The 22,133-nt window shown below is 45.0% G+C and overlaps 1 protein-coding gene across 6 annotated transcripts in view; it reads right to left on the reverse strand.

The window, feature by feature from the left end:
• Positions 1 to 22,133, reverse strand: part of LOC126416246 (receptor expression-enhancing protein 4) — a 281,870-nt gene that overhangs the window by 127,878 nt on the left and 131,859 nt on the right. For all 6 annotated transcript variants that reach the window (XM_050083866.1, XM_050083867.1, XM_050083864.1 and 3 more), the window contains one exon: positions 19,529 to 19,601. In XM_050083866.1, the coding sequence (XP_049939823.1) occupies positions 19,529 to 19,601 (73 nt within the window). The remainder of the gene's footprint in view (positions 1 to 19,528; positions 19,602 to 22,133) is intronic.

Below are 22,133 nucleotides of genomic sequence, written 5' to 3' on the forward strand. Positions count from 1 at the left end.
GACCATTTCTACAAATTTATATTCTGTGGAATGTTATATGAAGATGACCTGTCACATGACAGATGCTCCTGGATGCTAGAAAGACTAGGTAATGGGATCCTGTAGGACAAACAGTAATCCAACAGGCCGAATCAACTGACTGCCGGTCATACCACATCACGCAGTTACAGCAAAGTTTTCTTGAAACTGTGTGTCCACAAAGGCAAGAGCATTTCCATTGGATAACTGATGTGTTTTACAGGTTTAACTGATACCATCACAAGTGAAGCTGTCTTCTTTTGTAAACAATATTAGTAGGTTTACTTGACAATTTGCAAGTATCCACTAAATACCAATCATCTACCTTCCTCTCCTCCTTGAAGGTGTTGAACCCTCTATAAATGATAAGGATAGAGGTATTGCGTATGTAATGTCAGTTACATTCTTGTATGTGGGAAACCAACACAGTGAAATTCAGTGCTTGCTTGTTGAAGGACTACATTGTATGAGCTGAATTATGACTTACTTTATCCATACACTGTTCATTTGCACATTTAAGTGAAACATGAATGTTTGGCACTGCACCAGTCTCTCAGTCCAGTGAAAACATTAGTAAACACACTTTAATCTGATACTCAGTAGCTAGAAAATTGCCAACAACATCATCTGCAGGCAGCTGCAGCATTTCTATCACAAATCCCACACACAAATACCATGCTGACACACACAGCATTTGTAAATATATGGGCATGATTAAAGAAATACAGCAAAACTGGTTAACAAATTGCAATCACAGTAGAAAAATTCAACTATGTAAACTCAAACAATTTCAAAACAAAAATAAGTCAGTAAACAGTCTAAGAGTAACACATGGAATGAAAACTGCTCTCTGTAACCAGCTGTATCTCTGTAACCAATAAAAACTGAATAGGCCTACACATTATATGGGATGTTTTATCATTTATTTACTATTCCTCCTGAAGCACCCTATAAAAAATCTCTCGAACCTCTCTGAATCATGAATGGTGTCCCTCATTCTAAGGACAAAATCCCATCTCACCAGTGCAGTCCTCCAGCATTCTACATGTCAACTGCAGCTGAGAACAATGGATTGGATTAGATTGAACTGATGAGGTTAAAGCAGGCTAACTATGAAGTCATCAGTCCCTTCCCATCCTATAAACGTTAAGTCAGGAAGAGTCCTCAGAAAGGAATGACAAGGATTGCAACTGAGAATTAATAAATCCAAGAGACAGAAGCAAGCAGAACTGAGAAAGAGGTAAGAGGGTTATAAGATGGGTGACATGCTGTGCCCACAAAGCAATTTTAGGACCCGAAACATATTAGGTAATGGATGACACACCCTCTGCATTTGATCAGCATTTCCTTACCCTCATTACTGACCAGGTGATAAAAACTCAGGACAGAATGACGACACTGAGGCAGTAAACAGATGTGTAAAAGTTGGAAGGGCAGGAGGCAGGCCAAACCACCGGGCAAGGGCGGCCATGGGCCCCCTGGGTCGAAGCAGGTGACGAGACCAATGTGGCCTACCTCAGAGAGAGAAGCAGAGTCCACATTCAAAGGTACAACATAAAACCAGATTAGCCACTTATGCATAGCCTGTCAGGAAGTTCAAGGTTCTGCTGTAAGACAAACAAATTGGAGCAATCAAGTAAAATGTGAGCCACCATCAGATTGATGCCACCAACATGAGGTGGATCTTCACATCACAGGATGTGGCTGTGGGTAAGCCAACTGTGGCAAAAGCAAAGCCAACAATGGTTGACTGCCTGTGAGTAGAAGGAATAGGAGAATGTCACAAGGCTGTGATACTCTTTATTACTCGCAGTTTGTTCACAGGAACCAGAGTACATCAATCCATATTCCAGGCCAATAACTGACACAGTCAAACAAATGCCTGTTTCCAATACCCCCATCTCCAGAGTCGGCTTCCTGGTAGCCAACTTTGCCAACCGGTCAGTATGTACTTTCCCTGGGATTCCAACACGATCTGGAGTCCATTAACAGATTACCAACCATCCAGCTTGATGGCGGTCATAAAGAAGATCCTGGACAGTCGGAACAAATGGATGTCGTGGGTAGAAATGATCAACAGGCTGAAGACTACTCAGAAAGTCACCGCTGATTAAGAATGTCTCACCGGTTCAAGAATGAACATGGCTCAGGGTTTGGAATGAAAGGGACTAAACTGCAAGGTCATCAGTCCCTTCACATATTAAATGTCAAACAGGACTAGCCATCAAAAGGAGGAGGCAAAAGGCAAAGCCTACAAATAAAGGATAAAGAGAACAAGAAGGTGGAAAGGTTAGAGGCCAGGTAAAGACCACCTAGCAAGGGCCTCCAAGGGATCCCAGGAGGGGCGGGGGGTGGGGCAGGTGGAGGGAGGGTCATGGAGCTGGACAACGGTGCCCCCACCAACCCCATAGACAGTCAATGACACCAAAAAGCCCTACCTTACAGAGATGGATGGAAACAACCTTCACAGTCAAAACGTAACACCAGATCAGCCAAGTTGCCATTGTCTGCTAGCACCAGAGGTAGTGTGTCAGGAAGATTAAGATGCTGCCTCAAAGCAGCCAAATTAGGGCAGTCTATGAGTAAGTGGGCCACTGGCATGCGGGCTCTACATTGGCAGTGAGGGTGATCCTCATGTGTGAGAACCTGGCCATCATTCAGCGAAGTGTGGCCAATGTGGAGTCTACAGAGGACAGTGGATTTCCTGCAAGGAACATGCAAGGCAGGCTGCCATGTGGTTGTGGTCTCCTTAATGGTCCGTTTTTTGGGGAGATCAGGGCAGACCAATCTGAGTACCACACTTCCAGGAACTGATGACGTATAAACATGCAAATGTCCAATTATGGGACTGCCATTTCCAGACTCGGCATCCTGCTGGCCAGCCCATAAGCTCATTCATTTCCCAAAATTCTAACAAGACTGGGGTCCAAACGTAAACGATTGGCTGCCCAGCTTGATGAAGGTCAGAGACAGGGGCCTGGACAGCTGTAACCAGTGGATGAGGAAAGTAACACTGGTCTATAGCCTGAAGGCTGCTAAGGGAGTCACTACAGATTAGAATATTCCTGCCAGTGCAAGAACAAACATAGCTAAGGACTAATGTAATGGCCATCAATTCAGCAGTGAAGACATTGCAGCCATTTGGCAGAAAGTGGAGTTCACAGCATCATGCGTGTGTGTATGCAAAGCCTGTTCATCCGTTAATTGTTGAGCGATCAGTGAATATCACTTCCAAACCCAGGTACTTCTCAGGAACAGCCAAGAATAGGCGGCAAAAAATTGTGGGATCAATGGAACCTCTGGGACCAAAGGATACTTCGAGACAAATCCAAGGTTGGGGTAGAACTCATGAGGGCCAGATGCGATGTCCCCCTCACCAGAAAGCTTTGCTTTTGCCACAGTTGGCTTACCCACAGCCACATCCAGTGATGTGAAGATCCACCTCATGTTGGTGGCATCAATCTGATGGTGGCTCACATTTTACTTGATTGCTCCAATTTGTTTGTCTTACAGCAGAACCTTGAACTTCCTGACAGGCAGTTGCAGTTCCGAACAGCGACACTGGAGGCAGGCAGCAGCTGCAAACCCAGTTCTGGGTCACTGCTGTGGAAGTTGCATCTCTCTTCCAGGGAAAATTACATGGTAGTTGGGATGTTCAGGGAAGCTATGAACATGTATAGCATAATTCAGAAGCTATTGTTAGTGCCTGATAGGTAATGGAGGGACTCCAGCCTAGGCTAGTAGGCTGTTAACAGGGCTAGTTTGGAAGGCTCCTGTTACAAGTGAGACCCCAAAATGATTAATGGGGTCCAGTATCTGCAATGCTGTAGGTGATGCAGAACCATAGACAAGACTCCCCAGTTAAGAAAGCAATGAATCAGGGTTTTATAGAGCCACAGAAGGCTAGAATGATCTGTACCTCAAGTAATGTCACTGAGGCAGCGAAATGTATTGAGATGTCGCCAGCACGTGATCCTCTAGGTAAAGCTCTGGGTGTGGGTGGGCAGTATGACAGCAACAAAAGTGCACGACACGGGTCTTCGCAGCTGAAACCTGAAAGCCATGAGTGAGAGCCCAATTGTGCCTTTCGTATGGCGCCCTGTAAGTGGCGCTCAGTAACAACCAAACAGGAGGTGCAATAATAAAAGCACAAATGGTTGTCATATAAGAAGGGTGATATCGAAGATCCCGCAGCTGCCGCTAGACTGTTGATGGCCACCATAAAGAGGGGGACACCCAGTACAGACCGCTGCAGGACCCCATTCTCCTGGACACGGGGGTATTTAGTAAACCACTCGCCTGAAACTGGAACATACAGTTCTTGACAAAAACCAGGAGTGGACTCCAGAGACCCCACTCACGTAATGTTGTAATGATGTGATGACACCATGTCATGTCATGAGCCTCCTGTACATCGAAAAAGACAGTGATGAGGTGGTGACAACATACAAAGGCCATCCCGATGGTGAACTACAGGTGAACAAAATTGTAAGCAGTGCAGCGGCCTTTGTGAAAACCGCCCTGAGGTGCAACAAAAAGGGCCCTAGACTCAAGGAGCCAACACAGCCGCCTGCTCACCATTGGGCAATTTACAGAGAATGTTGGTAAGGCTGATTGGTCGATAACTGTCCATCTCAAGGGGGTTCTTTCCCAGTTTCCGTACTAGAAATAATGTACTTTCTCGCCAATGAGATGGGAACTCCAACTCTTTCCAGATCCAATCAAAAAGGGCAAGGATGTGACGCTGACAACTCATTGAGGGATTTTTCAGAATTTGATTGTGGATGTGGTCTGGCTCTGGGGCCCTATCAAGGCAATGGGCAAGGGCACTGGAGAGTTGCCATTCACTGAATGTAGCATTGCATGGCTTGCGGAGTATGGATGTAGATGTAGGTAAGTACATTCACTCCTCCCACTGTTTTATGAGCCGAAAGGCAGGGTGGTAGTTAAACAAAGATGTGCAAGCATAATGTTCAGCAAATGCTTGGTGACAGCTTCTGGATCAGTATAAATGGTACCATCTAAGGAAATACTTCATCACCTGCAGGGGACTGGAAGCCATAGAGTTGTCTGATCTTTGCCCATGCCTGTGATGGAGAGTTATGTGACCTAACAGTGGAAACGTACTGTTCCCAGGATTCTTGCTTGCATTTTGAGATAAGCAAACAGGGGCTCAGAGCCCTTTAAAGGCAGTGAGATGCTCCAGTGCAGGGTGTGCCTTATGACATTGGAGACACCCCTTCAGATCTCTAATCGCTGCAGCAATCTCTGGAGCCCACCAGGTTACCATCTTCCAATGAGGAGGATCCTGAGGAAGAAGGGCTGACTTGGTTGGCTGCCAAAAGAATGGTTGCTACTGTATGCAGAACTGCCACATTGATACCGCCATTCGATGGGGAGCTAAGGACAACAGCAGAAGTGAACCCATCCCAGTCAGTGTTATGGAGAACCCTTCTGGGCGGGTGTCCAGGGAGCAACACTGAGGGAAGGACAGGAAGATCAGGAAGTAGTCATTACCACACAGGTCATCGTGGACCCTCCAGTGGATAGATGGCAGATGGCCAGGACTGCAAAAGGAGAGCTCAGTGGCTGAATAGGTTCATGGTGCCACATTGATGTGTGTGGGGGCACCAGAGTTCAATAGGCGAAGATAAAGCTGTGACAGTAAAGTTTTGATGTCTTTTCCATGGCCAGTGATCATTGAGGGGAGCTGAGAGAGCAATGCAGACAACAAACCCTGGGACATGACGTCATCAGGAAGGAGTTAAACATTACAGATGGTAAAATCCTAAGGTCCCATTCCTGAACAGCCACAGCCTCCAAAAGCATATCAATAGGCAAAATATTACTCTAGATAGAGTCCATCATATATGTAAAAACTTCACCCAACACCCTTTCGTAGTCGGTATGATTATTAAAATAACCTTGGTAGCCACAAAGGGCTGGGGTTTGAATTGCTGGAAACCATGTTTCCTGTAGGGCAATACAAAATGCAAGGTATGTGCTTAAAAGCTACAGTAGCTTAGCCAGGCGATGAAAAAGAAATCTTTTATAATTCCACTGGAGGAAACGATTGTCTGAATACTGTGGGGGCATGAAACTGTGGGGGGACAAGTTATGGCCGAGGGTCATGTACTGCCACCAGTTGAGACGTCAGGGCATTGACTGGTACAGGTTCTGTGGCACATTCCCCGGGGAGATATGGTGTCTCAGGGGCCACCAGGACCTCCACCTTGGGCACAGAAAGAGTAAATGTGTGGTGGTTTCCTTTGCCTTAGAGGAGGTTTTTTTTTGTCGTCCTCCTCCTCCTCAGAAGACAACAACTCAAAGTTTCCCTGAATTTGTTTCAGGGACAGAGAAAGAATGAGCAGTCCGACAGCCAGCAGCCTGTTGTTCCTTCAGCCACTTGCTGGTGTCTGGCTGTGAGCTAGAAGGAACCATGGAAGGAAGAATCTCAAGGGATCTCTTTCTAGCTAGAGAAGATGGAGGATGAGGGACCTCTGGCAAGGGGATAGGGATCAGTGCCCCAGCAGGTGCGGAGCCAATGCTCCCGAAGTGGGTGCAGTGGAAGCACTAGAGGGGCCCCCAACCCCCTGGGGACATGTATCAGTGGACGACTGAGGGCCCAATGCACAAGGCCCAACAGACGAAGGTATTGTGGACAGAGAAGGTGACGACATTGCAGCTGTAGGCTAAGATTTCATTAGTTGTCTGGGATTGAGATGCTCATATTTTTTCTGAACTCTTGATATGTGATCCAGGGTTTTATACTCATGGATTTTCTTCTCAGGCTTAAAAAAGGAGCAATCTGGCGAGCAGGGATAGTGGAGCTAGCCACAGTTTACATGGATGGGTTGAGGGTCACAAGGAATGTTCACAGGCAGTGGACATCCACAATCCCTGCAAGCAGATGTAGCAGTGAAACAGGAAGACGTATGTCCGAACTTCGTACAGCTGAAGCATCTCACACGAGGAGGAACATATGGTTTCACGCCACACTTGTAGACCATCACCTTGACCTCAGGCAATGTATCGCACTCAAAAGCCAAGATGAAGACCCCAGTACCAATTCTGTTATCTCTTGGTCCCCACATACTGTCGCTGTAAGTTGGTCTGTAGTTCACCGCCAGTTTGCAGAACATCACGGTGAAAGATGACACCCTGGACTATTTTGAGAAACTTGTGGGGAGCGACAGTCACGGAATCTCACCCAACTTTTCGCATGAGAGCAGCGCCTGTGACGAGGCAGAAGATGATATTTTAATGAGGAGGGTACTGCTCTTCATCTTAGAGATGACTGCAACTTGTCTGTATCTGTCCTCAATGTATTCCACAAAAAGTAAAGGCTTTGTGGCCGAAAAGATATCCCCATCAGTCCTGGTATAGACGACATATTGGGGGGAGGATTTTGCTCCTTGTAATTTTGTCATGCACTCCTTCCACATTGTGGCAAGGGGAGGGAATGTGGTGGGATCGTACTTTGTTGCACCATATGAGACCTTGCCATTTGAAGATACTGTTGGGGCCGTGTGACCACTACATGCCTTGTTTCCCCCCCCACTGTGAGTGGGGGCTCTACCCATAGGCGCCACCCCGCCATGCCAATGGGTACCTGGCCAGTAAGCCACTGCTGGGAATCCCCATGCCTCAGTCATGACAAGCACACACTCCATGGCATACAGGGGGAGTGTGTAGCACAGGCACCAAAAGCGCGATCCCTGCGTGGTCAAGGGGCTAACACTGTGCAGGTACTTGATGACCCCAGTCCCACAACAGGATGGCTACCATGCTGGGCTTCGGGTGTACTGTGACGACAAGAAGGAAGGGTGACAGGGTGAAAGGGCACAGAGGCAAAGCATACACCACAGTGGGCGACCTACCCTGCACGACACGCTCTTCTGTAAAATATGGAAAAGATGGCAGGCCAAACCCAATAATGGGGACCATATAATCGTTAATGGAAGATGAAGTTGCACCAGGAATAAAACTAGAAATCAAGGCCGAAATCGTGAACCAAGCCCAAGCAGGGTCTGCAAAACCATGACCATCTGATAGAAAGTCAGAGAAGTGAAGAGATAACTTAAGTGTGCATTTGTAGCATAGAAAGAGGAAACAATGCTGCAAAGGCTGGGGCCCCGTGGTAGCCAAATACGCACTCACCAACGAGTGGTGAGCCCCATGGTGGGCAAATACATTTGGCAATGGACTTATTCATGGAATCAAGAGCTACCCCAAGAGGAAAATAGGCCGTAATTTTTTTAAATATTGTATAGACGATGGTATTCATCACAATCTATGAATATGTGTACAATGTCATCGTCAATGGGGCAGAAGTAACAATTTGAAAAATGAATGAACTGTAACAAATGTCTCGTTTTACTGGTATTCATATAATCTACACTTAGTCATAGGAGTAACAATCTCTCTTCTCGTGAGCGCCAAGCTGAGAAACCGAGGTTGGAGTGGAATTTGTTGCTGAATCGCCCAACACCATGTGCCTTTGATATTGCGGCCTATGTCCACTTACTTTGTCCATTAAGTTTTTGCTTGTCTGGCGAGCCTACTAGAAAAACACGGTATGGTAGGGGTATGTGGGTGGGAAGTACATACTGCACCAGTTTTGTCAGTTTATCTGCACGTTCGTTGTCCCTTATTTCAGCATGTCCCAGTATCAACTGAAAGTGAATCTGTTGACGCATCTCCTTTGCTCGACTGTGCTTCGCAGCATATCGTGTGCCAAAGGATTAAAGTTTCGTCTTCAGCTACCCTCAAAGAGAATGTACGACATTCATCAAGTCAGTCAATACTAGGACCTTTACTTTTAAGTCGAGTATGTAAGGATAGCTTCATAAATGGCGTGCTACTACGCAGTTAACATCGACGCTTCAGTAGGCAACAGGAAAGATTGTCCACGCTCCTGTTCCATCGTCAAAAAATGAGGCTCGCTCAAAGACACACATTTTGGAACCATCCGTCTACAACGTGTACCAGTCATGTCAGTTATGATCGAACTTCGGCATTGTAGAAGCCCTCAGTTCACTCGGGTTTACAGATGTTTAAGTATATGACCATCATATACAGCACAGTGAATTTCTGACGAGACATCGTTTGCTTTACAGTGGTCTCAGCTTAATTCTTTTACCCTCTGTCGGGATAATATTTTAAAAACTATCAATCGTATGGCTGACGAGGTAAGGCAGTCTCCTTACGTTTGCTGCAGAATATTAAGAGAGGAAATCCAAGAGCTGCTCTCATCCCGTTCATCCCACCTCCAGACATCCGTCGTGAATGTGCATCCAGACTGAAAAAGTCTAAGGCATTGATTGAATCTGAAGACCCACGCAATACACGGGTATCAGCCAGCAGTACCAAGGCTCAAGTCAAGGAAAAGCTTTCTCCATTCAACTGAAAGCCTCACTGAACCACCTTTGAACTTCAGAGTCAACTCATGACGTTCCAGATCCAGCCACCTTGCATGGTGGATGATCCCGACCGAAAGCCTGCCATCAGGTCACGAAGAAAGTCGGTCAATATGGAAGACCCTGAACAGCCTGCGTTCTGGAGTTGGAAGAACGAAGACCAACTTGAAAAAGTGGGGATTTGCATGCGATTCCACAGCATGTGAATGTGGTGAACAACAGACAACGAGGCATCATCTTGTCTGCAGTCTATGCCCAACGTCATGCACGTCACAGGATGTCATCGATGCCACCAAGGAAGCATGCGAAGTTGCTGCATACTGGTCACGCCGCATTTAATTGTAATGCTTATAGTGCCATGTTTTGGAACATTTTGTGTAACTTGTAAGCTAGAGTGTGTGTTTCTGACACGATTAAATAAAATTCTGTTCATCAGCACTATAGCGACGTATTTCTTTGGTATGACGATATCTGAATCTTTTCGGAGGCGTTTTAATAGGTGCTGTCCCTGTAATCGTTGCGGCGTATTGTCGTGTGAACAACTTTCTCCGTTAAATTTAAAGGCAGTGAATAAGCCGTGTCTCGAGTTGAGATGAGCGCTCTCCCGATGGCGACGGTTGCAAGTCGCGACAAGACGTGGCCTTGGGGGCAATGAGGGTGGTTACAAGAGCCCAAAGAGGCGCTTCCTCTTTGCCATCGCCCTAGTTCCAGGCAAATGCACGAATTCGCAGTACACGAGACCTTTATTTTAAATGCTACACTTCAAGTTGACTGCATAACCGTAGTGAATGTGTGTTTAACAATCTGCACATTACAAGTGTCCGCCTTGGTTGTGGTTAGGGATTGACTAAACTATTATTCTAACATGTAGTAGTCTCGTTTATATCGAAAAGCAACGACATTTGGGGTTTAACGTCGCATCGATGATGTGGTCATCAGCGATACATGCATAATCTTGGAATAGGAAAAGGATTCGGGGCTCGGGCGTGTCCTTTTGAAAGAAACCATATCCCGTCATTCTTCTGACGCAATTTAAGGAAATTTCACAAAAAATCTAAATCTGATGGCTGGACGGGGGTCTAAACCGCTATCCTTCAGAATGCGAGTTTAGTGTCTTAGCATTGCGCCACCTCGCTCAGTCGCGTAAACCACCCGCGAAGTGTTTTATGCTCCGCGACCAGTGTAGGCTCCAGATTGCCAGAAGTGCAACATTGGTATCAGTAAGAAAGAGTCCTTTTCTCTAAATAGTTTTATAGGATACGAGCCTAGAAATACGTGATTTTATTGTAGGTGGAATCAGGCCACCAGGAGGAATCCTGCGGCTGAATTACTTCCGTGATTTTCAATATATAGTTAAAAAGTATTGTTATAAATGACGAAATTTAACAAAAGAACTATATCTGATGGCTGGACGGGAGTCTAAACCGCCATCCTCTCCGAGTAGGATGGGCATTCGCGAAGGAAGGACCGCGTGCGTGCATGTGCGTGCTCCATGAAAGTTGCACCGAGATGATGATAACTAAAAACTATAAGAAATCGCCGACTGCAATTTCAATTTCACCTAGTTCCTAGTTTGTCTGTAGTTCTTGATTGTCGTCGTCGTCATTCCAAAGCCTAGTTTGATGCACCTCTCCGCGCTGGTCTATTTTCTGCAAGCCTCTTCATCCCTGCATAACGACTGCAGCCAATGTTCATTTGAACCCGTTTAGTGTATTCGAGTTTTGGTCTCTCTCTCTCTCTCTCTCTCTCTCTCTCTCTCTCTCTCTCTCTACAATTTTTACCCCCTCCACACTTCCGTCCATAACGAAATTTACTGTTCCTTGATGCCTCACGCTCTATACCACCTTTTTAGACATGTTTTGCCACACATTTCTTTTTCCTGCAATTCGACTCAGTACCTCGTCATCAGTTATCCGTCTAACCGTCTGCATTCTTCTATAGCACCGCATTTCAAAATCTATTCTCCTACTGTCTTGAGTTCCTTATCGTCCACGTTTCACTTCAGTACTAGGCTACATGCCATACAAAAGCTTTCAAAAAAAAGACTTCCTAAGACTTAAATTTATATTCAATGTTAGCAAATTCCAATTTTTCAGAAATGCGGTTCTTGCTATTGCCAGTCTTCGCTTTATATTCTCTCTACATCAGCCATCGTCAGTTATTTTGCTACCCAAGTAGCAAAAATCAACTGCTTTTAGTATCTCATTTTCTAATCTAATACCATCACAATCACCTGGTTAAAATCGACTAAAGCCCATTACTCTTGCTTGACTCAGGGGATTACAAGGGTCTCAACAGCTAGATCATCAGTCCTCTCTTCCTTTAATAATCGACGCTTAAAGGATTTCATGACGAGGAAATAGCTTTCAGCACAAAAATGTTATAAACTACCGTGGAGTTGGGGACGTGGACTGGCCAGAAGCAGCAAGCGGTCGCCGCCCGCGCCCACCCAACCACTCACCGGGCTATGTAGTGCTGCCGAGTGCAGCGCGATGTCAACTTTCACACCAGGTCGACAGTTTCCCCAGTCACAAAATGTTGAAAAGCAAAAACCATGACAAGAAGAACGAATATAAGAGCATTAAGAAGCTCAAAATGCCGTTTTCAACCTTATTTATCTTTCCAAAACACATGCAGTGTTCTTCCAGCAAAATCGTCATAATTGAAATGTTGTCCATCTGAACTAATTGTTCACGCCACATAGTAAACACAGCGCACGTCGGGTAACCAAGAAAACGGGATATTTGAGTTTTCGTAAGCGAAGTGGCAAAGCGTCTTTAAACCTGCGATCGCGTGACAGGAAACACAGCATGCAAATATATTATCAGACGAAGACGTCCTCCTTACAGATTCAAAACGCTCCTGTGAAATTAAACAATGTCGCGGTACGCAAAGGCGTCCCCTTTATAAATTATTTTTTATATACTTGCTGCACAAAATGGTCATCACAAGCAACTAACACGAGGGGGCGTACAATAAGTAGTGCAACACTTTTTTTGGCCAATTTATGTTGAAAAATGCTGACTGTTGTGGCACATCGTGGATTATTCCCGCTTCAGCGCCTATAGTTTTATCAAATTCCGATTGGTGGCAGCGCTATACGTAGCCTTCAAAATACCGTCTATAACAGAGGAGCATTCCAGCCGGAGAGCTGTCATTGAGTTTCTTTTGGCGGAAAACCAAAGCATCGCAGATATTCATATGCGCTTGCAGAATGCCTACGGAGACCTGACAGTGAACAAAAGCGCGGTGAGTCGCTGGGCGAGGCGTGTCGTCTTCGCAACAAGGCCGCGCAAACCCGTCCGTTCTCCCGCGTGCCAGCAGGCCGCACACAGCTGCGAAACTGAAGAAAAAACTGCACCGTGTTCGTCGCCACAAAAATGCAAACGCAAGGCCTCACAGAAGCCTGCGCATTCGAGAGAAGCTCAAAGAACTACACTGGACTGTTGTTCTTCATTCACCCTACAGCCCGGGATCTCGCTCCTTCCGACTGCCATCTGTTTGGTCCAATGAAGAATGCACTCCGCGGGAAGCAATACGTGGATGACGAGGTTACTGATTCATTAAGACGTTGGCTCCGACGCCGACCAGTAGAGTGGTATCTTGCAGGTACACAGGCCCTCCCGGTAAGGTGGAGTAAGGCCGTCGCAGAGAACAGAGATTATGTTAAAAACAGCGTTTTGTGGCCAAAAGAGTAGGCAATAATATGGTCTATTGGAATCCTGAATAAAATCAACCTGCTTTCAAGAAAAAAGTGTAGCATTACTTACTGAACGCCCCTCGTATATTCGCTCCACACAACAAATTCAGCGCCTCCTCTGAAAATGAGCTCTCAGCTCGAAATAATCCAGATGTAAGTCAAACATCTAAATAGCAAAGCAAATGTGCGGTAATGGTTTTCTTTAAAAGCCGTAAGTCGCTTGGGGACGAAAAAGGAACCCATTACAGAGACGGAAATTCGAGAATGTAACAAGTCACTTCTCAACAGCCGGATTCTAGAAGCAATAGATGTAAAACCTTGTGGGAAAATTTGGAAAACAGTCATAACAGTTGGTACACACGCTAACGCGTGGAAAATATCTACCCAATTGTATGTCTATCATTAACATGCATGGCGCTACGCTAGATCCCATGATTCCTACTTATATCGACGCTACCCAAGAATGGATCACTGACATTTATAAAAAACAAAAATCTGTGGATCGCGGCATAATTTTTATTTACAATAATATACTTGTGGGTTTCTGTTTTAGTGTGTATATGACTGCCTTCTATATTTAATATTATCACGAACCAGAATAATGGGAAAGGTTTGGAAGAGGTGATGACATAGCGACAGCCACAGTAGAGAAGAACACAGACAGGACTATGTGAGTCCGTCAACAAAAAATTGTTAACCAGACGGCAGAGAGCGGTGTGGACAGATATATGTGACAAGTATCGCACACCCAGCAATATGTCCACAAAAATTGTTCCAGTAATAAAACACACTACAACCACTAATCCCGCTACACCATTAGAATTCTGTTATATTCTGCCATAAAACTAACATCAATTTCAATAAAAATCAGGAATCAGAGCGACATGCGACATAACTGGGTTTTTCTGGAAGGAAGGTTATGGTAACATCAGTGAAATTGAATTTAAAAGCTAAAATAATTGCCAAACAGCGGCTTCAGGCCTGCAAACGGTTTCCGTTATTAACCCTAGTAATATTAACGGGGAGTGGGAGGGGGGGGGGTGGCGTTTACTTTATGTCCACCATTGAAAATACTGTATTCTAGAATAAGTTACTTTTTTATTTTATTTTTAATATCAAAGAGAGCCCTGCCCCTCCATCCGTTGTTAGTAAACGCTAGTGAAAATGCGTTGGTATTGCTACGATTAATTCCAAATAATTAAAATAATGACAAAGTTATGCAGGACTGTAAGCAGTACCTTAGTATACTGGAAATTAAGCTTCATAGCTAACTCTGGTTCTCTTGTTGCAAACTGACTTTACACTCCGTTTGCTGCTAGCCATGGAGCCGAAAACTGTCCTCCAATAGAGGCGGCAGATTCGGGTGCACACTCGTGTGACGTGGGGCTCAACTGCATAGCGGAATAATATGCTGCAACGCAAATAAACCGCACCCACACAATTGTGCGTATCGGATCTGAAACGGTTAACTTGAATAAGCTTAAGATTTTACACAAAGATTTAGGGAAACGGAAATATAATGAACTCGTCCCACACACACTAACAGACAAACAAAAACAGGAAAGACGAAGAATTTCTGCTGAACTACTAGATAAGAGCCAGATGTGATTCCACATTTCTGTCCTGAATCATCGGTCTCGAAATAAATCAAACGACAACCTTCGAGCATGAAGAAATATCGATCGCACACTCTGATAATAAAGGGTTAGTTCAGCATCAGTATGTTTCTCTAGGACAAACAGTACACCAAACTCTTTATATCGAAGTCCTTAAAAGTCTGTTGCGAGCTATACTTGGTGGGGGTATGGTGTCAGCGGTAGCCTGGCCAGCGGCAGTAGTGATCTTAATCGTGCTGCAAGCAGACCGTTCTCAACAGTGCCTGACACAGCAGGTGCAACTTGTGCCCGGATTCAGTACCCGTATTATGATCGGTCGACTACCGCTGCTCGCATAACACGTCCATCTCGACGTACGTCTGTACTACGCGGACGTCCAGAAGCTGGTCCACAATTGCGAATATGTTCCAATACCACTGCCCAAAGCAGCGACGCAGCACCGATACACGGTGGCCGACATGCGCAGCATTCCATCATTAGGTCCACTCAGCTTCCCGGAGTTTCACAAAACGACCCCGTTCAAATGGCTGAAGCTGTTCAATAGGAGCACGTACTCGTCGGTGCGGCATGGTTGTGGCCTAAAATGAATGTTGCAAACAATGTTCTCTAAACTCGGCACAGTTACAGCCTGTAGAGTCAAAATAATACAGTGACAAATCAATAACACTACAAACCCTCTGTACGCATATATAATACCCTGGTGCCACTGTACACAATCCCTGAGGGTATCATATCTTTTCCAGCAGTATAGAACCAATAATTTGCTAAAGTTAATAAAGGTTACGAAAAGAATAGAATTAACAAGAAGCACTTGGGAATATGGAGCTGAACACACGTCGCAATAGAGGCGGCAGAGAGGGGCAATAGCCGTGACTGAAGAAGAGAAATGGATATTCACATTTCTTACATATACAGTTTAACAGCTCAACACACCTTAAGGTGTGGAGCATGAAATACAGAGTTAACCACCATCACTTCCTGGCGTTTCTGTTCCACTCGAAAATACTACACGCGAAGGAAGATTATCGATACATTTCCGTATGAGCTTGAATTTTTCCGTTTTACAATCTTACTAAGTTCGTGAGATATGCTTGGACGAGTGTGATATTTTGCTTGACGCTTCTTGGAACGTGCGCTTTCGTAACTTTTATATTAAATGATTCTGTTTAGTACAAACCCTCTCATTTAACGTCTACCCTGAAGCTCTGAGTATCTTATGGCACTCCTGCGCAGCTTTTCCTTTCGACTTTTTCTGCCTCTTCTATTAATTATGCACGTGAAGTTCTCAGACCGAAGGGCAACTCTTACGAACGGGCCACCGGGAAATTAACTTATTCGTGGATGAATTAAATTTCCTGAGAATTATACCTAGTATCTCAGTCTGGTATTTGCCAGGTCTTTGTATCCGTGGCTACTATCATATCTGTGTCTTTTTAGGACATATGTAGTTATCTTCGACCTAGTCGCACATCTGGCCTGCTGGCCCGTGAGCTTAGAGTTTTTCACCAAGCAACAGTTCGGAACATTAACGTACACCCCAGAAGTCAAAGGAGCCAGCGCGCTTTCTGATACACAAGTGCTGCTCGCATTTCTACTTAAACCACCTTCTACCCACGCCATTTGCGATCCCCAGAGATGTGATAATCCGAGAGCATAAACAAGTGTTAAAAGCCAGCGGTATATGCCTGTAGTTACGCGCGTGTCCCTAGATCTATACCATTTTGTTCTAATAGTTTGAGTAGCTTCGTTGTTATAGTAATCTGCGGTGAACTGATACTATGAGGTGAACAAATCCTTTCACATAACCTACGTGGAATCGGCGTTCCTCAGGTATGGCGTCATTGTCTCTACTGAGTGATTCACATATCCCTGCAATGCTCGTTACAGCGTTCGTGTAACCATGAAAAGGACGAACACCGGTACGAATCTTCTGCAGTAAACACCGTAAGATATGCGAAAACTTAATCAACAAAGTTTCCCATCACGTACGACATTACGACGCTGCCATGCGCTGGAAGGGGAGAACGATTGGATAGCGGTCCCATCGACGTCAATTAGCGGATAAATGCCTGGATTTCGCTTAACCCTAGCAATACCAATATATTTTCCATAACGTGCATTCCCAAGCGGAAAGGAGCGTGGAGTATGAAACTTCCTGGCAGATTAAAACTGTGTGCTGGACCGAGACTCGAACTCGGGACCTTTGCCTGTCGCGGGCAAGTGCTCTACCGACTGAGCTACCCAAGCACGACTCACGCCCCGTCCTCGCAGCTATACTTCTGCCAGTACCTCGTCTCCTACCTTTCAAACTTTACAGAAGCTCTCCTGCGAAACTTGCAGAACTAGCACTGCTGAAAGAAAGGATATTGCGGAGACATGGCTTAGCCACAGCCTGGGGGATGTTTCCAGCATGAGATTTTCACTCTGCAGCGGAATCTCGGTCCGGCGCACAGTTTTAATCTGCCAGGAAGTTTCATATCAGCGCACACTCCGCTGTAGTGGAGTGGCAGTTAGGCTGGTCGTAGTATTAGTTGGTTTTCCTGTCATTCAGCCGGAAACTGCTAACACTTCGAAGCAAAGATGTTAGAATGAAAGTAAAGTATTAGCAGAGAAAAATACGTGTCGTTGATCAGCATAAACTAACACACGACTAAAACGTGAATATACAATGATTACTATAACTGTACGATCGAGAGTACGAAACACTGACAGTGATCGATATAAATCACGTCATGCTTGGGACGAGATTCTAAGATTCAGTTATGAACTCCACAGCTTAACAATTTGAGAGTTGCAACATTTTATAGATGGTCTTCAGCTAACGTTAAAAATCATCTAAACTTCTAACAAAAGAAAATCGATATACAGATAAATTAGAAGATCTATTTGGTATTCAGGCAAGGAAATCCTCCTTCCAGAATCACTGTGACGCAGATAACTATTATCCGCAGGCCATCGTCTGAGAGAAGCTCCTGCGCGACGGACAGGTGCTATTTAAAACACTAGCCACGCGCCAGCGCCACGCGCCTGGCTGCCGCCTCGAGCCACAGCAGTTTCCGCTACCGCCCCTTCTGTCGAATTTTGCTGTTTGCAATAGATTAGTCCTCCGTAAACAAGCGTCTAATTCTTCTGTTGCTGCTAAACTTCTTGCAGCTAATGCTAAAACAGGGTGAGTGCTATGCTGGTTTAGATGAGGAAACTGTTGACCGTCTTAACGAGCAAACCCCCCTACTTCAGTAATGAGCAGAATTGGAAACTTCAGAGAATCTATAAGTCTTGAATAATTGCTCCATGGAGTTCTTGCTGCGTCAAGATTGTCAGTCTCGAGCTTTCGACGACTTACGCCCTCGTCATCTCAGGAGGTAAGATTTCAGTAGGCCATTGGGTATTTTTGTTGGTCGATTAATGTTGTGGAGACGTCACAAAGTCCGCGCATTCGATGCTGAAAGACAATAGACAAATCAATTGAGTCTTCCACCATCTAACGAGATCGGCATCACTACCAGAGTTCTTCTGTCAAAGACATCGGCATAATCGCCGGTAGCACATGGAAGTTCCGTGACTTCGTGACGGCTCCATGAAATAAATTAGCCAACTAAAGTACCTAACGACCTACTGAAATCTAATCTCCTGACGATAACGTCGGAGCTCGAGACTGACAAACCTAGCGCGGCAAGAGGTCCGTGAAGCATTTACTCAAGATAGCCACCTCGAGAAACTACGACCTCATAGTCCAGATATCTGTTCTCGAGAATCAAAATGAATGAAACGTATCGGAGAACCTAGATCTTCAGCCTAACTGATAGGGCCGCTGTACACTTCAGCCACGCAGCCATCAGTTTTCGGTATCTAGCATGCCTTTGTCCATTTTGTGAGACTTTTATTTTTAAGGAAAATAAATATTTTTTCCTTGTTGATCAGAGGCTAAATTAAAAATTACACAACATTTTTCTAAAATATTTTATACCCTTGTCGTTTTACAACAATTCTTGAAAATTGATGAAAATTTTCAGTGAAATTCTATGTTAATGCATGATCCAAAATTTTCTTTAAATGCGCGACCAATGCAACTTATGATTTATAAGTGTGCGCTCAGAACTGCCGTATAACAGGCAGCTGGAAACAAAAACTTTGATGTAACTATGTTAATGGCGGTTTAGCTCTATGGCAGTGGACTGAATTACTCTAAGAAACACCGGAACAGGCCACTTGTGTACAGCTTTATTTATGCGAAGACGAGTATCGAGCTTTCACCCGTTTTCATTTGGTGTGTATCTTTGTCTTGCAGCAGCAGCTGCAAGAGTTAGGTCGCCAGAAGGATTGTGTTGAAGTTATAAATATGCTACGCCGACTGAGGATTGGTGGAAGCCCGAAACGCGTCTTGGCATAAAGAAATACAAAAAGTGGCTGGTTGGTGTATATCTTCGAGCAATAAACACAGAAATATGCATCCGAGAACACAGTACTTTCACGAGAACCAACAACTCGTTCTGGAGTCGAGTGCTGTCGACTGGAGGCGATCAGCAATGTAAAACGGGAGGTCTTGTACTCCGATGTGGTATTCGAGTACTCTACGTCGGTTCTCGCGAAAACAGAACACTTTGGAATCGAGAAATTCTCCGTTCTCGAATTGTCCAATACAGAAATACGGTCGTTTGTTGCAATAGGTAATGCATGCAGGGTACGATTGCTGTGACGATATTAATGCGACCCAGTAAACAGCGTAGACCTGCTAACTCTGTCAAAGCTAGTAATGAAGTAAAGGGTATACTCACATATTCCCTGACGTTCTTGGTGCGGACGGCTTTGTAGGATGCATAGGCCGGGTACAGCGTTCCGAAGACGAGTCTGAGGACAGAATAAAGGAGCCGCATGTCAGACAAGTGCAGACTGGAGAGCGCTGGCCGGCGCTGGACCTGGAGGCGGCTGGACCCCTGCCAGGGAGGGGCGGCTGCCAATCAGCGACTGCACAGCTCGGCTCAGCTCACGTGCAACACTGCTCACTACCCTTAACACCTCAGCAACTAGGCACCAGAGATTTTGCAAGATCGTACTCACATGCAATAGTGTAGTAGTAGTAGTAGTAGTAGCACAGTTATAAAGAGGACGGCTCAGTAATTTTCTATACAGGGTGAATCGCCTAAAACTTGCACCGCAAGTATTGCGGAAATGGAAAGTGCTATTGAAGTGCATTTTCCACAGAATGACTTGATAGTCAGAGGCTAGTACTGTTAGCTAGTAAACAGAGAGTAATAATATTTAGAAAGTGTATTTTCTATGCAAACACAAACCTTTTCAAATGGAACAATGCCTATTGACACTAACAAATTAAAAGTAGTGTAAATTAGAATCCAGTGGTGCTTGTTGCGGGATTCTAGTTCGAGTCGTTTGCGAGATAGCTTATTTTGAAAAGTTTCCATACCAACAACACTCGCTTCTGCCATTCAATATGCGTAATTATTAGGTGCGATAGTGATATGTTTGCTTACAGGGTGTTTTTGTGTTCCTTCAGTGCACTGTGTCCGCCCCGATAGCTCAGTGGTCAGAGCGACGGAGTTTCATGCCAAGGGGCCCAAGTTCAATTCCCAGCTGGGTCGGAGAATTTCTCCGCTCATGTCTCCACCACCACCACCACCACCACCACCACCACCACCATCTCATTCCCATCGACACCTCAGTCGCCGAAGTGGCGTTAACTCAAAAGGCTTGCACCAGGCGACAGGTCTACCCAACGAGAGGGCCCGAGCCACACGACATTTCCAGTACACTGTGACTTTCTAGTCAGTGTGTGACAGCCCAAGCAGTAGGTCGTGAGAAGACGATATCATTTACCAATGCAGAAAAAGCCGACATTCTCTGGGTGTAAGGAGAAGTAGGAAGAATGCAGTTTGTTCTTGTACGGCGTACGCGGGAAGACATCCCAATAGACGTCAGCAATCCCGGCAATTATTTATTCCCTTCAGCCAGTTACGAGAAAGTGGTAGTCTAACACCCAGATAACGTAACAGAAGGAAGCAAGTGATGACGAAAGAAGCAGACTTTAATATTCTTGCTGCTGTTAGTTTATCCGCACGTTAGCTCCCGCGCAATTGGACGAGGAAGTCACGCGGGTCAGACAAGTGTCCTACGTATTCTCCATCGACATCGGCTCCATCCCCATCGCATCTCTCTGCATCAGTAACAGCATGGAAACGGTTATGCACATTAAAATAGGATACTACAGAGATACCTTTTATCTTGCTCAATGATGAAGCCACGTTTACCAATCAAGGCTAGATAAACCGCCGAAACAAGCACTATTGGTCAGTTGACAATCCCCGTTGGCTTCAGGTGGAACGTCGGCGTCCATGGAGTGTAAAGGTGTGCTGTGGGATAGTGAACCATCAGCTCATAGGGTTATGTTTCATAGACGGAATACTGCACGTGCATAATTGTAGCCTCCTAACAGACCATCTTCCGCGGATGCTAGAAGCCGTTCTTCTGCAGACTAGGAGGAATCTGTGGCACCAACATTATGGCTATCCGGCATGAAGTACTACAGCATTTCTACAGGAGTTGTTCCCAAATCATTGGATTGGCTGCAGAGGGCCTGTCCCTTTGTCAGCCCGTCCCCCGGATTTAAAACTTGTAGACTTTTTTTCTTTATGGGAAGCTGAAAGACGCTGTCTACAAGGACTTACCAACTACACCTGATATAGAACAACATATTATTGCAAACTGCTCGGACATCTCCACTGGAATGCTAGCACGCTTGCAGCAATTGTTCCATACAAGACTGGAAGCGTGTATTGCCGCTGCCGGTGGTCATTTTGACTACAAGCTGTGATGGTCAGTTGTCTCGTTACTGGTTAGAATCCGCATAACTTGTGTATGCACTTGTATTTTGAGAAGTTCCACACTAACACTTGTTTAATCCCTATGGTAGCATACTCTAAAGAACAACACGATATCAATTAAAAGACTAACTAGAATTCTGCAACAAATACCACTGCCATTTTAATTTACCCTACTTTTGGTTCGTTGATGTCAAAGGCATTTTCTATTTAAAAATGGTATGTTTGCACAAAAAATACACTTTTTAAGTATTACCTTCTATTGATTAACAACACGAGCCCCTATGAAAACCGCAAACCAATAGTTTCCATTTTCGCAATATTTGCGGTGCAAGTTTTAAGTGATTCATTCTGTGTATAGGGCGATTCAGCTAAGCTGTTCATGTTAAATATTGCTGGAATCATTTAAGTAATCGTAATTCTGTTCTAACGCAGATGAATCGTGAGAAAGTCCTCACTAATTGACGTATAGTTACTTTTCATAGCTACATTAGACACACATCTGTATCAACATTTTCAAATAGTACTACAGTAATTTCTGCAAGAA

Source organism: Schistocerca serialis, chromosome 8 (genome assembly GCF_023864345.2).
Source record: "Schistocerca serialis cubense isolate TAMUIC-IGC-003099 chromosome 8, iqSchSeri2.2, whole genome shotgun sequence".
In the NCBI taxonomy this organism is placed as follows: Eukaryota; Metazoa; Arthropoda; class Insecta; order Orthoptera; family Acrididae; genus Schistocerca; species Schistocerca serialis.